This window comes from Anopheles gambiae, chromosome 2 (assembly GCF_943734735.2).
Source record: "Anopheles gambiae chromosome 2, idAnoGambNW_F1_1, whole genome shotgun sequence".
Classification (NCBI taxonomy): domain Eukaryota; kingdom Metazoa; phylum Arthropoda; class Insecta; order Diptera; family Culicidae; genus Anopheles; species Anopheles gambiae.
This window is the reverse complement of record NC_064601.1, coordinates 1,279,754-1,298,218: the sequence shown is the minus strand read 5'-3', so window position 1 is coordinate 1,298,218 and position 18,465 is coordinate 1,279,754. Positions and strand designations below refer to the sequence as shown.

Sequence of the window (18,465 nt, the reverse complement as noted above, 5' to 3'; positions counted from 1 at the left end):
GCACGGGCTCGATTACTTGCCTCTGCAGCAGCACCACGAACACGATAATGCAACCAACCAAGAAGCACTAAGAGAGGGAAGAATAAGAACTGCACACACACACACACTCTCCCCGCGAACGATCGATCGATCGTGTTCGACTTTGTACGAACTAGCCATTTCTTTCCTCATTTGTTCTCGGCCCAAACTCTCTCTCTCTCTCCGTGGCCCATTTGTGCTGCCCATTTGCGCGCTAAAGGAAAACTATCGAAAAACAATATAAAAAACTTTTGCTTCTCCGTGCGCTCCGACCCACCCAACTCACCATAGACAAAGGGTGGTTTGTTTTCTTCAACCTTCTTTCCCACTCTTCCGTTCGTTCGTTCGGCCCACACAGAATGGGAACTTTTTTTTGTGTGTGCTGTTTTGTGGCAGTGATTTTGCTGGCGCGGGAGAAAACCCGCACACGCAAACCAAACCCGTCATGATAGAAGTTGGCAAAGGATTTATTTGTTTGCAAGACGTAAGCCGCAAGGAAATAATGAAGAAGGAAAAAAACACGCACCAAAAAGTAGGAAAAGCGTACAAACACACGCTCGCATACGCTTACACACATACACATATATACACAGTCGTACTAGCGGTCGGGTGGTGCTTTGACCATGCTCAACTTTGCTGTTGTTGCTTCGGTGTTTATGTATGAGCTATGAATGCTAAAAACATAATGATACACTCCAGGAAGGTGCAGAGAACCCACTTCTCTCCAGCTGGACACTCGATTGCAAACGATACTCAGCAAACGACCGTCGGCAGCCGGAAGTGTGCTTTCAATTGAACGCTAAATAAAAGAATCATCCCGCCACCGAGGGGGAGGGAAAATTGTGGCACGAGTATAGAGAGTAAGTGAGTGGCAAGCATCAAGAGGGAAAAAGCACAGAAAACGGGCAACTAGAGTCCCTTGCTGACGATGGTCTTGTTTGAATGCGAAAGTCAGCAGTAAAATTGATGGTTTTGTGTATCTTTAATTTTTCACTATTATGCAAAACATTTCACCAGTCATACCTCATACTTATTGCAGGCATGCTACTTTGTTTTGCTTGTTAGACGTTTGGAACGAACGAGCTTTGTACACGCAGTACAGAGCAACTGTGACTTTTCGGAAGTGCACGGAGCTTTTCGGTTGGCTTTTTCTTCGTAGTGACAACGTAGATAGAGTTGACATTGGGTTTATTTTTCGATAGCGTAGTGCATTCAAAAGATTAAATTTAAATAGTAACCACGTCGAAAAAACTGAGGGAATAAAATGAATGTTATTTGAGCATATCACTGAGGCGTTCATTTTTCGTGGAGACGCCCAGTGTTTCGCTTAAATGGAAGCTTTATGAACACGTTGTTGAAGAATACTTGTATGTATCATTAAACTATTAGTAAAATTAAATTATGAATGCTCTGTTCCATGTTTGAGTGCTTGGAAAAAGGGCCAAATGACATAAATATTTACAAATAATTACAAAAACCAATACGCCAATTTTTCATGGAGACGCCCAGTACTTCATCGTAAACATCGTTCACTCAAATTAATTGGTATGTAGTGACTTCTACCTATCGCCAACCACAATCTAATTCATTCCAGTTGTTCGACGAATTCGAGCAAATCCCTCCCAGTTTTGGTATCGCACATACTGCTGCTGCGTTTCGTTTTAATCCACTCGTGATTTATAAACCATCTTCCTCCCGCGTACACGGGCACGGTCGCGCATCGATTTCAATCCACCCATAAGCTTGCACAGTCCTGCCTTTCCTTCTGCCTTCCATCGTTTGTCGGTACGCAAACGATGAAACCGAATCGATGTTGTGAAAGCAAAACTTAAACCTTGCTGGGTTGCCGGTCCCTCTCACGCAGTATCACCCCCCGCAACATCCCCGAAGCTTGGAATAACTCCATTAAAACCATTCACAGTCGACTTTCTCAATCCACCAACAAACAACAAGCACTGAGAAACGCTCCACAAATGTGTGAGTGTGTTTGTATGGCCGTTCTCCTTTTTTTTCTTGCTTCCAATCCATTTTCAAAGAACAACCCGACCCTCGATTCACTGCGGTTCGCGAAACAAAAACGTGGCTACGATGCAATTGTTCCACTCTGAACACACACACACCCGCTCAGCCGCCTACCCGCAGCCGCTTTTAAACCCATTTATTGTTTGCGCTATCTCTACCAAACGACAATCGTAAATCATATATTAAAAGATATAAAAAGTGCAACCTCCAACCAGCCACAGCACCAGCCAGCCATTCCGGTGCGCTCGAATAAAAGCTCATAATCTGGCAAACCGAACATGGAACTGGTTCGCATGGAGCACGTTCGCATATTCGCTTACTCGTACGATTTTCTCCTCCTCCTCCTCTTCACCGGCTTCTGCACCTTCTTCTCCTCATTCACCAGCCTAGGGAAAGGATGTTTAATGTTCAGGTTCGGCTCCCCTCTCTCCTCAACGCTTCCCCACGAGACTCGTACTCCGTCGCTAACGTTATTATATTTGCTCCATTTTATTTCCACCCTCCGAACGACCGTACGACCAAGATCATTGATCGCGCATTGGTACAAGCGACCAGATCTTTATCCCGTTATACTTTCCTGCTTACTACACACACACACACAAACACACGAATTTACGCCACCACACGCTAATGGCACACAATACCCCATCACCTCGGGCGCAATGCTGTGCGCTGTACCTTGTTGCATCTCCGGGAAGCAAAGGGAACAAATCGAAAGTATTTCAATCCACCCCATCATCCCGAGCCCGACCCGCCCTTCCTAAAACTGATGGCAATGGAATGGTGCGGCAACTTTTAATGCCTCCCATTATTACAGCAGAAATCCTTCTGGCGCACAATGATGATACGGACGATGCCAGCGAGTGTGGCGCCCCGGCAAACACAGCCTCAGACAAGATTGCTCTTATTTATTTCGCCTTGGCGCTAACCACTGTTTTATCCTGTCATTATCCGTCTTTTATCGCCATCATTCGGGTGGGAAGGGAAGGTGGGCGGTGGGGGGGGGGGGAGCAGGTCGATGTGAATGTGTGTGGTCGATGCCGCGTAACGATAGTATCAGTTCGCTTCGCTCGTTCCCGTTCCTTCCATCCATCCACAGCGAGCAAAGCGTGGAGGAAATGTTCTGCGTTTGTTTTTCGCGCGCGAACGCGAACTTGTAGCACCCTCTCCATTGTGGCAGGTATTCGAGTGGAGCGAAGCACACGACTATACAGCAGCATTCGGTGAGCTAAATAGCACCCCTTCACAGCCACAATAGCGAGACAATTGCACACTGGTGGGTTCATAATCTAGTGGCGCTTAACAAATTATGATTAATCGCGACGGGCTGAATACGGTGCATATGGCTGAAAGCTCGTAATCATTTTAATTTGAGCCGTTCATACCGTTAATAGGTTTTGTGTTGTAGTATCACATGCTTATGGATTGGTTGGCATTCGGTTTAGCATTTCAGGTTTAGGGCAATGTAGTTGGAAATTAGATGCTCACAACAAACTCTAAACCCCCTCTATTTATTTTAATGTAAATATTATGGCTGTAGTTTGGTACACATGTATAATTAATTAATATGAATTTCAAAGCTACAAAACTAACTTCACAAATGCCTGAGGGATTTTCACCGATGTTCAGCGATCGGTGAAATAATTGCTCACATCGGTCTCTTAGAATTATCCCCGCATCCGAGCGTCTGCATGACGTTTGAAATTCACGCTCAAATACACTTTTGCGCTTGAAAACACATCGGTTCGTCTTGCTGTTGCACCGGCACCAGTACCATACCAGCAGACGACCGGCAACAACGGTCGAGAGTTGATTAAAAATTCTTGACAAATTTGCATCACATTTAAGCCACAGCTGAAACTTTGTTTGACTTTCGATCGCTGCATCGCTGGTCGTTACAACAACCGGTTGGTTGCAGCATATTTCCGACTGGTGGAATAGATCCAATTAGAAAACCACCGTAACATATCTGTCATACGTGCACGGTTATCAATAGAAAGCGAACTACGTACAATTTGCACTCGCAATATAAGTTCCGGAAACTATTCGTTCGAATCCGCTTTACCTACTCCACCCCCACTGTCATTTCCCCCTCTCCTCTCATTTCGCGTTCATCATGGCGTCATTGTGTCGATGTACAAGCATCGGAGCACAATAGTTTGCCTCGACACCCGACAACACGACAAAAGGCCCGTCGCAAAACCGTACCGGAGCAGTGGGCAAAGTTGTGCTGTTCGATTTTGTCGGTCCGTAAAATCGACACCGGACACCGAAACGTGTCCAAATTACTGCTGCACGATGTGTCCAGCACAAACTATTCTAATTTTTGTGCCACTTTTCCAATGGAAACAGAGGGCGAGCCGGCGATACAGCCAAAATGCCTGTTTCGAGCTCGAGCTCGGACTCGGATCCGCGGCAGATCCGTCCACTTGGTGTAGGATTATCCCGCTTTCAACCCGTACCGGGCAAATGGGCAAAATGGCATCAAAAAAAAAAAAAGAACGCACACCGTTCACTCCGCCAATGGCAAGCTACTAACTAAGCCAATCGCAGCCAAGGCAAAGGCAGGGGCTAATGCAGCTGCAAGCTCAACGCGTACGCGTACTGACGGTCGTGCTTTTGTGCCGGCGACATCGACTACAAAGAAGTCCTGCCCATCGATCCTGTCAGCAACTGAGCCCGTGTCATCAAGCCACGCCGACGATGCAATGGAAGGAAGGAAGGAAAAAACCTGGATCTGGAACCCAGAGCCCAGCTGCTGCCCAGCTAAAGTGGGACGAATTAAAACGTTTCGCATTTCCGCATGGGCTGTCAAAAAACCAACTTCTCAAACCATTCCAAATGGATGGCCAGATGTGCTGCAACCAATCGATCGATCCAATGCCTATCCGGACATCATGTGTGTGTTTTTTTCCTCCTTTTCTTCCGCAACTGATGGAAATTGTGCGATTTACAAAGCTTTAAATTTGGAGCGTATTTTTGCGCTCTCATGTCCCATCAAAATGGTGGAGACACACAAGACAGATGCGAAATGCGCAACAATGTAACGCAATTATCGCAATTGCAATTCCGTTCCAGTGCATTTCCACAGCTGCCTTCCGTTGTTGAAGTCATTAACGATCTCAACCGGACGCGAGATTGGTGATTGAGTGACGGGAGTGCAAACTTCACTACGCTTTCCTTCGCTTTAGTTTGTTGTGGATTGATTCTTTACCCATTTCCTACCCATTTCCCCAGCACACCTAAGCCGCCTCTCTTCATCCCTCTACGTAGTATCCCTGTCTACCAGCGTTGGTGCAGCAAAAACACCTTTAGTAACACGAATCCATTCTTTTCCCACGATAACTTCACTGCGTCACTTATAGATTTTCTCTCAACAGCCGCCCGTGCTAAGATAATCGGCTCCCAGGAGGTGCACGTGAAGAAGGGCAGCACCATCTCCCTGTCGTGTGTTGTGAATGTCCATGCATCGTCCATCTCATGGTACGTGTAGTCCTTCGTCCTTCGTTGACGTGAGCGATCCACCGACTCTGCTAAAGCGTTCCGTCCGTTCATTCGTTTCTTGTGCGCTTCTCTCCGTTTCAGGTACCATGGATCGTCGATCGTTGACTTTGATTCGGCCCGCGGTGGCATCAGCCTCGAGACGGAGAAAACGGAGGGTGGCACCAGCAGTCGGCTAATGCTAACCAGAGCCACGCTGCGCGACTCGGGCAACTACACCTGCGTCCCGACCGGTGCAATATCCGCCAGTGTACAGGTTCACGTGCTGAACGGTAAGACGTTGAGGCCAACCTCGCTAGCGAACCAATTTCATTTGCGAATGCGATTGGAGATTATCGTTCAATTGGTCTGCATATCTACCTCTCTCTCTCCCCTACCTTCCCAGGTGAACATCCGGCTGCAATGCAGACCAGCAGTGGCGTACCGTGTCCAACGCACCAGACACTTATCCTTCTCTTTGTATCATTGAATAGTTGTAATGTTAGTAAATTAATCTTCTTCATATCAAACCTGCTCGAGACGATGCGTTTCCTGCTCACCACAACGATCGCCCACTTCCTTGTTCATCTCCGTCGGCTACCATCCACGCTCGGTGCAGGGCGCACAAAGTCCACCCGCTTCGTACTACTGACACTGGCCACGATTGGCACTCGGCTGCGAAGAACGGCACTGCAGCAACGGCAGCATCCCGCAGCATCCCCCTGCTCGGTGCGCACCCAGTCAAGATGATCTTCTTCCCGGCGCGGCGAAACAACAGCAACACCGAGCGATGGCGGCGACGGCGACGTTCTATGAATGCCCGGTGGACTTGGCAACGACGGGCCAGCTGAGATCTCCGAGACACTGATTGGAACGCACTCACGTCACGTCACGTCGAGCAGCGTATGCAATCAACGTGCGCCCACAATTCAGCAGTGCAAGCAGCAGCACGTTTCGAGTGAGAAACACTGGCAAAAAAGGTAGGAAAAACTTCTTAATGCAACGGGAAGATGCAACCGGTACATAAGGATGGAATCACGCGAACGAATCATCATTCTCCCAGTCAGTGTGTGAGTGAGTGAGTCGCGGAGGTGAACTGTAAATGTATAAATGTTAAGTTTCTACTTCATAATAATAAAAATAATATTTAAATTTAATGGCATGCCCCCTGCAGTGAGGAAGTGGATGAAGGTGAGGGAGAGGAAAGAGGGGGGCTGGCGATTAGTAGGAAAGGGAACAGTCTAAATGGGCGGAATGACAGTAAACTACACTATCTGGACACTATGATGTACTGGATTCGAAGAATCCTAGCGAGTAAGATAACCTAGATAAGTTAGTCAATATTTCCCCATTTTCCCACGCGGTAAGATGCGGCCTGCAAAGAAGAATAAGAAGAAAAAGCAGGCCAGCATTTCGTTCCGGGGCCGCGCCGAATTTAAGACTTAAACCGAATGGGACACGGGACAAGCCGTACAACCGTTGTAAGATAGACACAGATAAGACACAGATACACGAGTGAAACTGCAACCCAGATCGATAAACACACAAATGCGTAAACATTTTAGTAAGAAAGAGAAGCAAACAATACGAATGAACACCCCCCAACAACAAAAAAAGTGACGAAAAACGAGTTTGTGAAAATAATAGATATAGAAACATGGAGTAACATGGACGAATTAAATCAAACGTTGGTAAGAATGGGGGGCAAAGAAGAGGAAGCAGGGGAGAAATGTGTAATTAAACAGTAAACGAACAAAAAAGCCGAATTTTCTCAAACCCTTTCCACTTCATTTTAGCAAACACAGCAGATCGAATGCTCTGATCAGTGCTACCTAGAGGCACTGGAAGCACAATCGATCGAAGGAGACAGAACATGTAAGGCTAATCTAGATCCCAATTGTAGGCAATACAGGAAGTCGGATAAGTAAAGCAGCAGTAAGTAAGAAAGAGCAAACAAGCAAACTTGCTAACGGTGGCTCTAGCACACGAAAGTGAACAAACAGACACGAAAACAAACGATCACGAACAAAAACCAAACAACAGACATACAGAGTTACAAAGAAAAGGGTAAAAAACAGAACAGAAACAATGAGAAGCAAACCGCAAACTACAAACTGAAATGGTTTTCTTTTGACAACATATTTTATCCCATGGAGCAGGAGGAAGCCGATGCAAAGAAGTAAACGAAGCAAGAACATAAATCAAATAATCTCTCTGTATAAATCAAAACAACAAACAAACCAAAACACAAATAAATCTAACAAAAACTACAACAATCATCACTTGTGGAGAGTGTGGCCAGTAGCAGAGGGACACTTGTGCAGAAGTGGACAGCTGGACAGTGAGGAAAGAGGAAACAGAGAACACAAACCATTATCATCATTCGTTAAATGGCAAACCCGGTTCACGTGTGATGGTTCATAAACATTGAAAATAAACGACTAATGCGTAGGAGAAATTGAAACGATGCGATGCGTTTCGAGTAACTCTTGAGCAACAGCAGCTAAGAAAGAAAGTGGGAAAGTACCTGGGAGGGAAGTGAGACTGAGGGAAAACTGGAATGAAAGCACTTCACGGGAATATTCAAGCCGGTCGTCTTACTTATTCACCATTTCCAGGAAACTTTTGAACAGAAATTACCTCATAAAATACGCCACACTGCGCCTTATTGTTCCTCACACACATATGGTTGGTGTGCACGCACGCACGCACGCTTATGTTTGTGGAGCTTATTATTCTTTCATTTATGTTTGGCCGTGCATTTTCTCCCATGTAGCCGCAAGCGTATTGTCCTTCAAAGAAGGATCCACACCCAACGGTGTCCCACGCGCGCCAGCAAACGGGGAATGAAAAATGCAACAACTTTGTAGGAGACGCACCACACCCCTCACCGGCACCGGCACCGAGCATCATATCGTGATGGTTTTAATTTCGGAGCGCGTACTTTCCAATGAAAAATTACTGCCGCTCCAATAAATCGATACGGTTTTCATTCCATTAAACAAATCCAGCGCAGAGGACGAGCACGACTTTGAAGAAAGCTTCGGCAGCATCCTCGGGGTGCCAGCGGGCAGAAGCAGAACGTGCAAACGTCATTGATCTGTTTTAGCGGGAATTTAATCGAATATTGGCACACGCAGAGAATGCGCTACACTTGCTGTGCGCGCTCCAATTCTACGACATTCTCAATGAAAGCTTTCCGTACCGTACCTTTGAAATCTCTGCAAAAAGAACTCCTTTTGAGCAGGTGAACGCATATCGCACATGTTCGGTCCAATGTCCTCGGGGGATGGGGAGAGCGCCCAGCGTGAAGAATGCCCGCCCGGGATTGTGTATGATGCCTGAGACATCCTGACGTCGAACCCCTTTCCCGATGCTTTGCGTGCTTAAGCACTGCCAACTTCATACGAAACTTCGCGCTCCGGGACGCGCCATCATCACTCCGTCGTCCGTCCGTCCACACCGTCAAGAGGTTCATTACGCATGAATATCAATGTGGAGATGATTGAATAAATTTCCATTTTCATCGCTTTTCTTCCATTTGCCCCTTCGTTGAATGCAAAACCCCGCTCCCAGGGTTCTTCCTGTCCTCCGGACGCACCTAAATCCCATCTTAGGTCCAACCACTGGGAACTGGGAATGGGACACTTTGCTTCAATAATGGCAACATTTCTTTGCGTTTTGATTTGGAAATATTGCAAAAAAGTCGTCATCCTCTGTCCCCGGCTCGGTCCTCATTCCTCCTCACATGGCTCTTCAACATCTAATTGGCTTCTTAGCACGACTCGGGCGTTGGGGCTTTCGCTCGACTACAAAACGATGTTCCACCATGGATTGGGCGACGACTCAAGAGGCGCAGAACCCTAGAAATTGAAGAAGTGTCAATGCTTATACGTGCTATGCTTATTTGGATGTGCTTACGTGCCGAGGACGGAACCGTGCTGATGCTACTCTACTACAACACGTCGGTCAGAGTAAGGTCAATAGGTATCGGATTATTTCCCCGGGTGAAGTATGCCCGTATTCTCCCACTTCCTTTCCGTCTTTTTATGGGACCGGAAAGGCATCAATTCCCATACCCGATGATTGGTCAGCGCTCTAATCTCTCACACACCCACAAACATGGCGACCTAATCCAGCGACGGATATAGTATTGGTGCAACGCCCTTTGCACAACACATTTCCCATCCCAGCCAATGGGTTTCATTTTCTTTCGATTGTCCGATTGGCCCACTGCCCACTGGCTGGCCATTGGGAGGAGGGGGGGGGGGAGGAAAGCTGGCATGAGAATATGGCACGTGCAAACGATTTCCATATCAATTTTCATTTAAATCCTCACCTTCCGAATGACCATAGCGACCATGAGCTGAGCTGAGGGTCATACGGCACGGCACGGTACGGTTCACTGGTTCCGACTTTAGTTCCTTCACATCCTATTCACTATCCGTACCCCCGGTAGGCTGATTGTACATTGTGATTGCTTCGGGTTTTCTCTGAATGCAATTGGCCTCCGTTACACGAACGGACAGCAGTTCCGGGCGAAAAGGAGCCGGGCTTTGCCGCTTTGTTTGTCGGCGTGTTCCGCACGTACGTGTCAGTGTTTATTGCTTCGTACAGCGTAGGTTTTAGTTCCGGCGGATTGGTTTCTTCGGTGTAAAAACCGTTCACCTGCAGTTGACAGACCGTTCACCTGCTATTCCTACTTTCCCTCACTTCATCCGTCTTTTGTTTAGCGGCCCATTCTCGACTCCACAAGCGAGCTGTGGCGAGCTATTACACCTTAACTCCATCCATGCATGCACCGATGCTTCTGCAAGCAAAGTGCATTTGCCTCTCTATTTTCTACTTTAATCGTCCATTTGAACCAAGCCGCTCGTTACGCCGGTTTTTGACCCTATCTCACCTGCTATCCCTTCTGATGGTTTTGCTGATGATCTGCTGGATTCGGGTGGGTACTACTGTTGAAGACAAACTTTTGCTGAAAGGCGCAAATCACCCCGCAGAGCAATCATCTCATCAGTCAGTCGTCGGGAGTGGGACGAATGGGCAACTAATGGGAGTGAATGGGGGGAAGGGGAGGTGGGCAAATCCAAACACATTCTGCAACTGCATCAGCAAAATTCCGAATTTATCCTCTCTCTCTCTCCCCTCCACCGCACCCGGCCCATCGAGTTCGTAGTCCATTCCGCTACGATCTGTCTTAATTAGCGAACAGTTCCCATTACAGTCGGCAAAGGCAGCAAAGAACAGTTTGCCAAACAACTTTTAGCAACTATTTTCAGTTTGCTGTTGTTGGTTGGTTTTTTTTCATAAGGGTGGGATTTGACTGTTTACCAAATGATCTACATTTGTTTGAAATAGTTTTTAAACTGTTACTGAATAGGAGGGCAGCATTTAGTTAAAAGCTTTGGAAAGAATGGCGTTGGCTACACTATTTTGTTAATATTTCATAGAAATTTTCATGTTTTGTGTGACTTTTTCACAGTTGTCTATTGTTCTCCAATGGGAAGAATGAGGAGCAAATTGGGAATGACGCCATAGAAGAAAGTGCTCTCCTTGGCGAAGTTTATTTTTAACACCAATCAATGGAGTTCACACTCAATTAATTGACAAACTTTTTCTGGAAACTCATCGCCCCTGTTTTTATGTACCACAAATATGAACCCCATTTGCTTACTGCACCATTGCTCCCGTTGAAAGTAATACCGAAGTTGAGCAACATAAATCCTTCTCCGCATGGCAGCACCGCACTCAATCGGGTGTAATGCCGACGGTTCTTTCCCTCACAAATACCACAGAAACTTTCCCCTCCGTTCTGCGGCGCGAGCGTCCTCTCCCTCTCTGTTCATTACACTCATTTTAATAAAGCTTTATTTCGACCGCCATACATCTGCATAAATATGCACGAGCCCGAATTACCTCCGGGGGTAAAGCTACCCTTTCTTTCTAGGAGCACGTGATTCGAGTGATTGCAAATGCCGCACTCAATAAATCGAAGCAGCGAAATGTTAACCACCATCCCCACCCCCACCCTTGCCCGAAGCGCTTGTTAATAGTAATTGGAAAGTGATAATTTATCGTCACTCTTTTCGTGCGATTTTTCGCCCTGCCGGCAGTCGCAAAACAAAACAAAACAAAAAACTGGGAACATTGGATGCGATCACTATTAAACCGCGGGACAACAGCGCCAAACACCAGTGGTGTTGTTGGTAGGTTCGGCACGGTTCCCGCGGTCCCCTGGATGACGCATTTCGTTTTAATTAACATTGTCACATCGACTACACGGACTGCAGTGTTTTTGACTGTCCCCAAAAAACGCAGTACGTGGCGTGGTTTTACTTCCGTCACTTTTGCATTCGCTTTCAGTCCGTTTTCGGTTGGTCGGTGATTCGATGGTGCATTGTTTGGTCGTTTTGGTCGGGCTTTTGGGTTTTGTAACGCCATGCGAATCTTTTTGCGATTGAGCTTGACTCGATGGAGTTACGATGGAGTGTGGCCGCTACTTTAAACGCGCCTATCCATTCATAAGTACACGCATTCGTTTGAGTATTGTTGCTTTATTTATCAACAGCATGTGTGCGCAAACGCATTGTACATCCGCTTCCTCTACTAGCATCTAATCTCATAAACACAATCGATCAATCAACAACGTATAGAGTAAAACACAAAACAAAACAATCTCAACAGAAGGTATGGCATAGAGTGGCATAATAACGCTAAACACTAAAACACTCCACACCAGTGGGGGCGGCAGTGGGGCGGGCCGTTTGCCGGCGTACATTTAAAGCTCCTTTTCGTACTTTTCCAAATCGTACAGCACTTCCAGCACGCAACCCATGCTCCAGGCCTGCGTCCGGCACGAGTCCTTGCAGTACGCACCGTTCTCGTTCGTCAGCTCGGCCAGCCCGCGCCAGTGGCAGCGCTGCAGCTCGTTCAGATGCGTTTGCAGAATCTTCCACGTTTCGGCAACCGTCTCCTTCAGTACGCCGTTGGCCTTGGCGAAGATTAGACGCGCCCGCAGGTAGAACCCGATCGGCCACACCCACTCCGGCCCGTTGTGATAGTTCGCACCGTGCGCGACCGTCTTGTCGTCGCTGTCGATCGAGTTGTCGTAGTTGCCACGGTAGCCCCAGTCCTCGTAGTCGAGCGTTTTCATGCCGAGCGGGCCGAGCAGATACTTCTTGGCGTTCTCCAGTGCACGCCAGGCATGCTTCGGGTCGGCCAGCTCCGGTGCCGCCAGCAGAGCGATCGGGAAGTTGCAACGCAACTGGTAATCGGTCCACGCGATCTCCGACCCGACCGTATCCTTGTAGATGCCACGCTTGTTGGCGTAGTTGCTTTCGCAGGACTCGTCCACGTAGAACTCCTTCTCGAAGTTGGCCGCAATCTTGTTGGCCCACTCCTTGTACGTCCACACTGTTTTGGTTCCATTGTACGAGGTGCGCTCGACCGACGACACCGGGATGACCTTCTGCTCGGCCATCGCCTGCATGAACCGCAGGCTGGCCATCTGCAGTCCGACCAGCTCGACCGCCGAACCGTCACGCGGGGTCGACGGAATGCCCCGATTGCCGGCCTTGTCGGAGGAGCCCATCTTGTCCATCCACGTGCCACAGTTGGCATTGTTGCCACCGAACACGAAGCCCGTGTCCGGGTTGATTCCAATGCGGTTGTTGAAGCCCTTTTCCTTCATGTGGGCATCGATGCGAGTACCGGCGTTGCGTTCGCGATAGGACAACCCTTGGAAGTGGACTGTCAGCGCTTCCTGAATCACTTCGTACAGCATTTGATCCTACGGCAAAACAAAAGCCCACATTATCTCACGGAAATGGCACCAGCGCAAAGTGGTGCTACTTACGCATTCCCCTGGTGCCTTCGCTTCGGAGTCATCCGTTGGGTAGAGACGGGACACCTTGTCCTTCAGGATGCTCTTGCCATTGGGCGCCTCCTCGACGTACTGCTTGATCGTGTACAGCCACCACCAGACGGCATCGCGACAGTTGAACCGTGCGTTCTGACCTCCGTCCAGCAGGTTCGGGATCAATCCATGCCGCAAGCATCCACCAAACCCGAGTATCATGTAGCGCGTCTCATCGAAGCGTCCGGTAAGCAGCGTCAGGCCACGGATTGAAATGAAAGTGTCTCGGCCCCAACAACGCATATAGCCCGTCGCGAAGTGAGGCAACCCGGCAGCCATCGTAGCACAGTGGCTCGGTGGTTTCGGATCGCTCACGTTCGGGCTTAGCTTGGGCAGGCTTGCCGATGGACAGTCAGCCACACATTGCACCGATCCCAGCGCAAGCCGGCGCGCAAAGTTGGATCCATGGCGCACAAAGTCCGACATCAAGTTGCACGCGGCCGCCATCGCCAAACGGTGCACGTTCGTGATGATAACGTCAAAGTAGGACGGTATCATGTAGCGAGGAATTTCCTTCAGTGATTTTAGATTGTTTTCCAGCCACTTGGCCATCGGTACCAGCTTCTCGTACTTCATCAAGCGCTGGGAGCAGTAGTCTATTGGAAGAAAAGTTGGTTAGTAGAATAATAAACGAACTAACTAATGCTATGCGTATTGCGCTCACCGATTAACCAATTTCCGTTGCGTAGATTGTTCGCCAACGGATGGCCCAGGTCGTTGTTAGGTCCAATATCGGACAGAATCGACATAACACCCTGCAAGCCACAGTACACCAGATCGCCGTATCCTTCGACGTTGTACGGACCACCGCCATTATCACGCTCCTCCTCGGCACAGCAGTACAGCAGCTTGTTAAAGTCCACCAAGTCCAGCTTGGACAGGATGTGCTGCAGCTCGGCGTACCGTGAGCCCCTATCCTGGTGGAACTCGCGCACCAACGACTGCAGCGTGTCGAAATGTACCCGCACACTCTCCTTCAGCGCGACTCGCACCGCCACCACGGAGCCGGGCTTCAAATTCGAGAAGTGAAGCTGCGTAACGTTCCCTTTCACGACCGCTTCCTTGGCGAAAATGTCCGACTCTTCCAGCTTCAGATTGCGCTTCAAGTCCACCACATACTCGTTGACGCCATTGATGTAGTCTACATTTTTGGCGAAATCCGTGGGCCTATCGAACGTTTGACCCGTTTTCTTGTAGATCTGCACCTCCAGAATGATCTCCTTGAACTCGCCCTCAAACTCGAGCGGACGCACGCCGGTCGGACCGGCCCACGGGTTCGGATAGCTGAAGGCAGTGTGCGCGACAAGGATCACCGTCTCGTGATTCGAAAGCGAGTGACGCGTTACGGCCACAATGTCCGGGTGCATCTGGTCGACAAACAGTTGGTCGAAGCCACGCGACGCTAGTCCACCGTGCAGTACGTTAAACGCTTCCTTTACCGCAATCAGTCCAGTGTTCTTGTCCACATGCTTGCCCCATTCTTGATACTGTCGCTCCTCGTCCACCACATGAACCTGTTCCGAGAGAGAGGGAGAGGGAAAGGAATAGGGTTAACTCGCGGGGCTATAATAAAACAAACACAATCACCGAACGTCCACTCGAAGCTTACGTGATGCGGAACGAACTCATCGTAGCCACGATTGCTACCCGTCGCACAGCATGCCATCGACACGAGGCCGGCCGACGGGATCAGATCGAAGATCGACCGTTTCTCAACCGGCGATGGATTGTCGTGCGTAAGGTCCATGAACAGGGCGTGCGCAATGCCCGGCGCCAGGATGCGCTTCGGACAGGGGAAGAATGCGCCGACCGGTGCCCCGCCGTAACGATACACCAGCCGACCTTGCTCGTGCGAGTCCCAGGCCGAGAGGGCCTCTGAAAGTAGGGAAAAGAGCGGGGCAAAAATAACATCAATGCGAAACATATAAACATCCCATTGCAGCGATTGGCAATGCAAGCTCGTTAACGCTCGCTTGCTTAATCACCCGTCCGAGATAACGCGGCATAACTGGGCATTCTAGACTAATCTATCAAACCGATCAAATCAATCCATTCACCCACGATCACCTCGTCGGCGATTAATTACCTCGAATCAGTGACGTAATGCCGAGCCGATTGACAAATATGTTGTCCGTGTGGTCGGAGTTGGTAAACAGCTCGGCGGCTACGTACAGCTCCGGGTTGACTTTGCGCGCCGAATCCAGCAAGTACTCGGCGACATGCAGCGGCGTCGAGTGGCAGTTGTCCAGCCGCACGCCGTCAAAGATACGGGCCGTCGTATCGACGTACTCCTGCATGTGCTTCCACAGGTACGGACTGTCCTCCGGTTTATCGCCGTACCGCAGCTTCACACTGTCGCCCCAGGCAATCAGCTCGCGGCGCAGGTACACATTTCCCGTACCCGGTTGCGCACGGGCAAAATCCTTCAGCGGATCCCCATTCATCACCCATCCGTTGTGGGCCATGAACAGCTTCCCAGCGCCGCCGTACATCATGCTCTCGATGTCCTTGAGCGATTTGCCCTGCGTTCCGTAGTGCGTAAAGTACTTCATGAACAGCGGGTACTTCACCGATATGCCCTTCACCTGGGGCCCATCGCCCTGCACACGTTCATAGCGCGTGCCGGCCAGACAGTTGTCGATGGCGTAGTCCAGATGTTCCTGTATTTCCCGGCGCACCTCTTCGTTCAGGAACTGCAACCGAGCGCGGAACACCTCGGTGCACTTGCGCTTACGACTGTCCTCATCGAAACAGTCCTGCCGGAATACGTTGTAGATGCTCATAGCACGTTCGAAGTCGATCTCTGCACCCAGTCGGCGATGCTCCGGGTCCATCCGCAGCTTTATATCGCCCTCGGGAATATCCTGCGCACGGCTGGGGCTGCGTTTGCTGCACTCGTCGTTGAACCGCGACACGTACTTGTCCACATCGCACTGGTACAGCTCGTACAGCTTCACCTGCGGCAAGTAGTTCGAATGGATCTGCCAACGGATGGCCTGCAGATGATCCTCCGTTTCGACCACCTCCGGCACGCCAACGTGCGCCAACATGCCGTCCTTCACGTCCTCTCCGACACGGGCCAGCATTGCGTCGAGCAGGAAGGCCGGCCGCAGATGCGGACAGGTGAAGCAATTGTAGCTGCACTCCGGATATTCCCGAATCCAGATCGACTCGTTGGCCGTGTGGTTCAGCACAATGTCACAGATCGATGCAACGTTCCACTCTTCGCGCATTTTGCGCATTAAAACGGCCAAATCGTCATAGCTCACCTCCTTGCCGCCCTTGCTCTGGAAGTCCGGATTCACCTTGAGCTGGTTGCGCAGCGAGTAGGCGGAGCGCGATCCGCCCAACTCTTGCACGGGCGTAAAGTGAATCATGTTGTAGCCCGACTCCTTGCCCACGCGCAACTTTGCTTCCCACGTGTCCAACGGTCCGAGCAGCTTTGAAATCACCGTCTGACAGCGGATGGCATCGAGGGGCAGCGTTGTGGCGGCCTCTCCCGATCCAACCGACAGCTGCGGCTCAATTTGTACGTACAGGCCAGCCTGTGCCCCCGCCTCGGGGCACTCTTCGTACAAGGCATAAAAGTGATACGCTCCCGATTTGGTAAAGTGAACATTGCAATAATAATCTACGTCCTTGATGGAGGTGTATTCGGATCCGCTCGCGCTCGTTTCCAACGGTGATCCCGCTGCCGAACACCATTCCAGTCGTCTGTAGGTCTTTCGGCAAAACTCCTTATCTGTAAAGACATAGCATAGAGTAATATAGCAGGCCACCCGGCAAGTGACATACGGGAAAGGTGAACTCTTACCATCCGCTGGGTAGTTGCAGTAAAGCGCAACCCGGCGTCCCAGAAGCGATGCACCCGGATGCACATGCACCAGCGAGTTTTTCTTCAGTCGATAGAGAGCTCCATCCCCTTGGTTGCTGTCATGTATGGCTAGCTTTATTGAAATGACCCCATCAGCCATGGCGCTTGACTCGATGACTTCTTCGATGGCACTCTGAAACAGAAAGAACGCCCGCGCATGGGGTAACGATGAGTTTTAACCAAAAAAGCTGTAGCAAAGTCTCGTTCTAATCACCAGCGGTGTGAAAGCACTGGACAGTCTTCTCGGCAGGGACATACTATGCAATGATCGAGCGATGCAACACTACTGACCCGAGCAGCGCACGATCGTCACCTCAAGCCAGACGCTCGCGCGCGCGCTCGCTAAACGCACCAGCAATTTTGCTGATAATCCACAATCTTGCCCGCGCGGTTATTATCGCGAGGGCGCCATCGGGAATCGTCTCCCACCGGGTGAAATAAACAACAAACACAACCGTCGACTCAGCAGCTGATCGACACGAACATGAAGTGCAGTGTGCCATCAGCTTCTTCTTCGCAGCTTTGAACTCGACCTCCAAGGGGCGCGGAACCGTTGATTACAAACAGATTCCGATGGCATGCTTGGCGGTTTGTACCGTCACCATCTGCTACCGCAGCCAGTGGTGTGTATATTTGGCTAAATATAATTCACGTGCACACTCTCTTTCATCACACAACAATCGCATTCTTGCCATCCGTTCGTTCGTTCATTAGTTTGTACGCTGGGTCCACTGAGTGCGTTGCAGCAATCGGACAAAATTGACGACTTGCAATCATTATTGCTCAAGCAACTATTGATCACATGGCTTGAAAATCGAACCAATGTTTCAGTAGGTCAAATCATGCTTGCATTACAGGTAGTTTCACAATTTTTCCACCTAGCACGATTGTCCTTCGGTGTCCTGCGGCCCAGCAGTAAACATTCTCATAAGGCTTCGCTATACACATTTCCTTGAGTTCCGCAATGCAGTGTAGGTTAGCTTCGCAAAGAATACGTATTTTATCTGTTAGTTTGCGCTATCTTTCACTCACCTTTTTCCACAACTTTAACCGACCGCTGTTGATCAGTTTTGTTCTGTGTGATACAGAAAAATTAAACTCAAGGTGACCCCGCGAGAAATGTCATCCAGCTGGGCGGCAGCAAAACAACAAC

General features: G+C 49.4%; 2 protein-coding genes across 9 annotated transcripts in view; one reads left to right on the top strand and one right to left on the bottom strand.

The window, feature by feature from the left end:
- The window catches only part of LOC1281967 (uncharacterized), a 131,007-nt gene extending 123,023 nt beyond the window's left edge, over nt 1-7,984 (top strand). For 5 of the 7 annotated variants that reach the window (XM_061644246.1, XM_061644250.1, XM_061644245.1 and 2 more), the window contains 3 exons: nt 5,406-5,523; nt 5,626-5,813; nt 5,927-7,984. In XM_061644246.1, the coding sequence (XP_061500230.1) occupies nt 5,406-5,523; nt 5,626-5,813; nt 5,927-6,270 (650 nt within the window). In that variant the 3' untranslated portion in view covers nt 6,271-7,984. The remainder of the gene's footprint in view (nt 1-5,405; nt 5,524-5,625; nt 5,814-5,926) is intronic. The other 2 variants (XM_061644251.1, XM_061644249.1) reach the window with 1 other exon arrangement.
- Nucleotides 7,985-12,057: 4,073 nt separating this feature from the next.
- On the bottom strand, nt 12,058-18,465 carry LOC1281968 (glycogen debranching enzyme). 2 transcript variants are annotated; one of them, XM_003435723.2, is made up of 7 exons: nt 18,345-18,465; nt 17,253-17,445; nt 15,525-17,180; nt 15,048-15,313; nt 14,103-14,952; nt 13,379-14,034; nt 12,058-13,312 (listed from the first exon to the last, which is right to left on the bottom strand). In XM_003435723.2, the coding sequence occupies exons 2-7, from the start codon at nt 17,410-17,412 to the stop codon at nt 12,302-12,304; spliced, it is 4,599 nt and encodes a 1,532-aa protein (XP_003435771.2). In that variant the 5' UTR covers nt 17,413-17,445; nt 18,345-18,465; the 3' UTR covers nt 12,058-12,301. The 2 variants fall into 2 exon arrangements, with proteins under 2 accessions (XP_003435771.2, XP_321957.4); XM_321957.6 differs by lacking the exon at nt 18,345-18,465 and adding an exon at nt 17,527-17,753.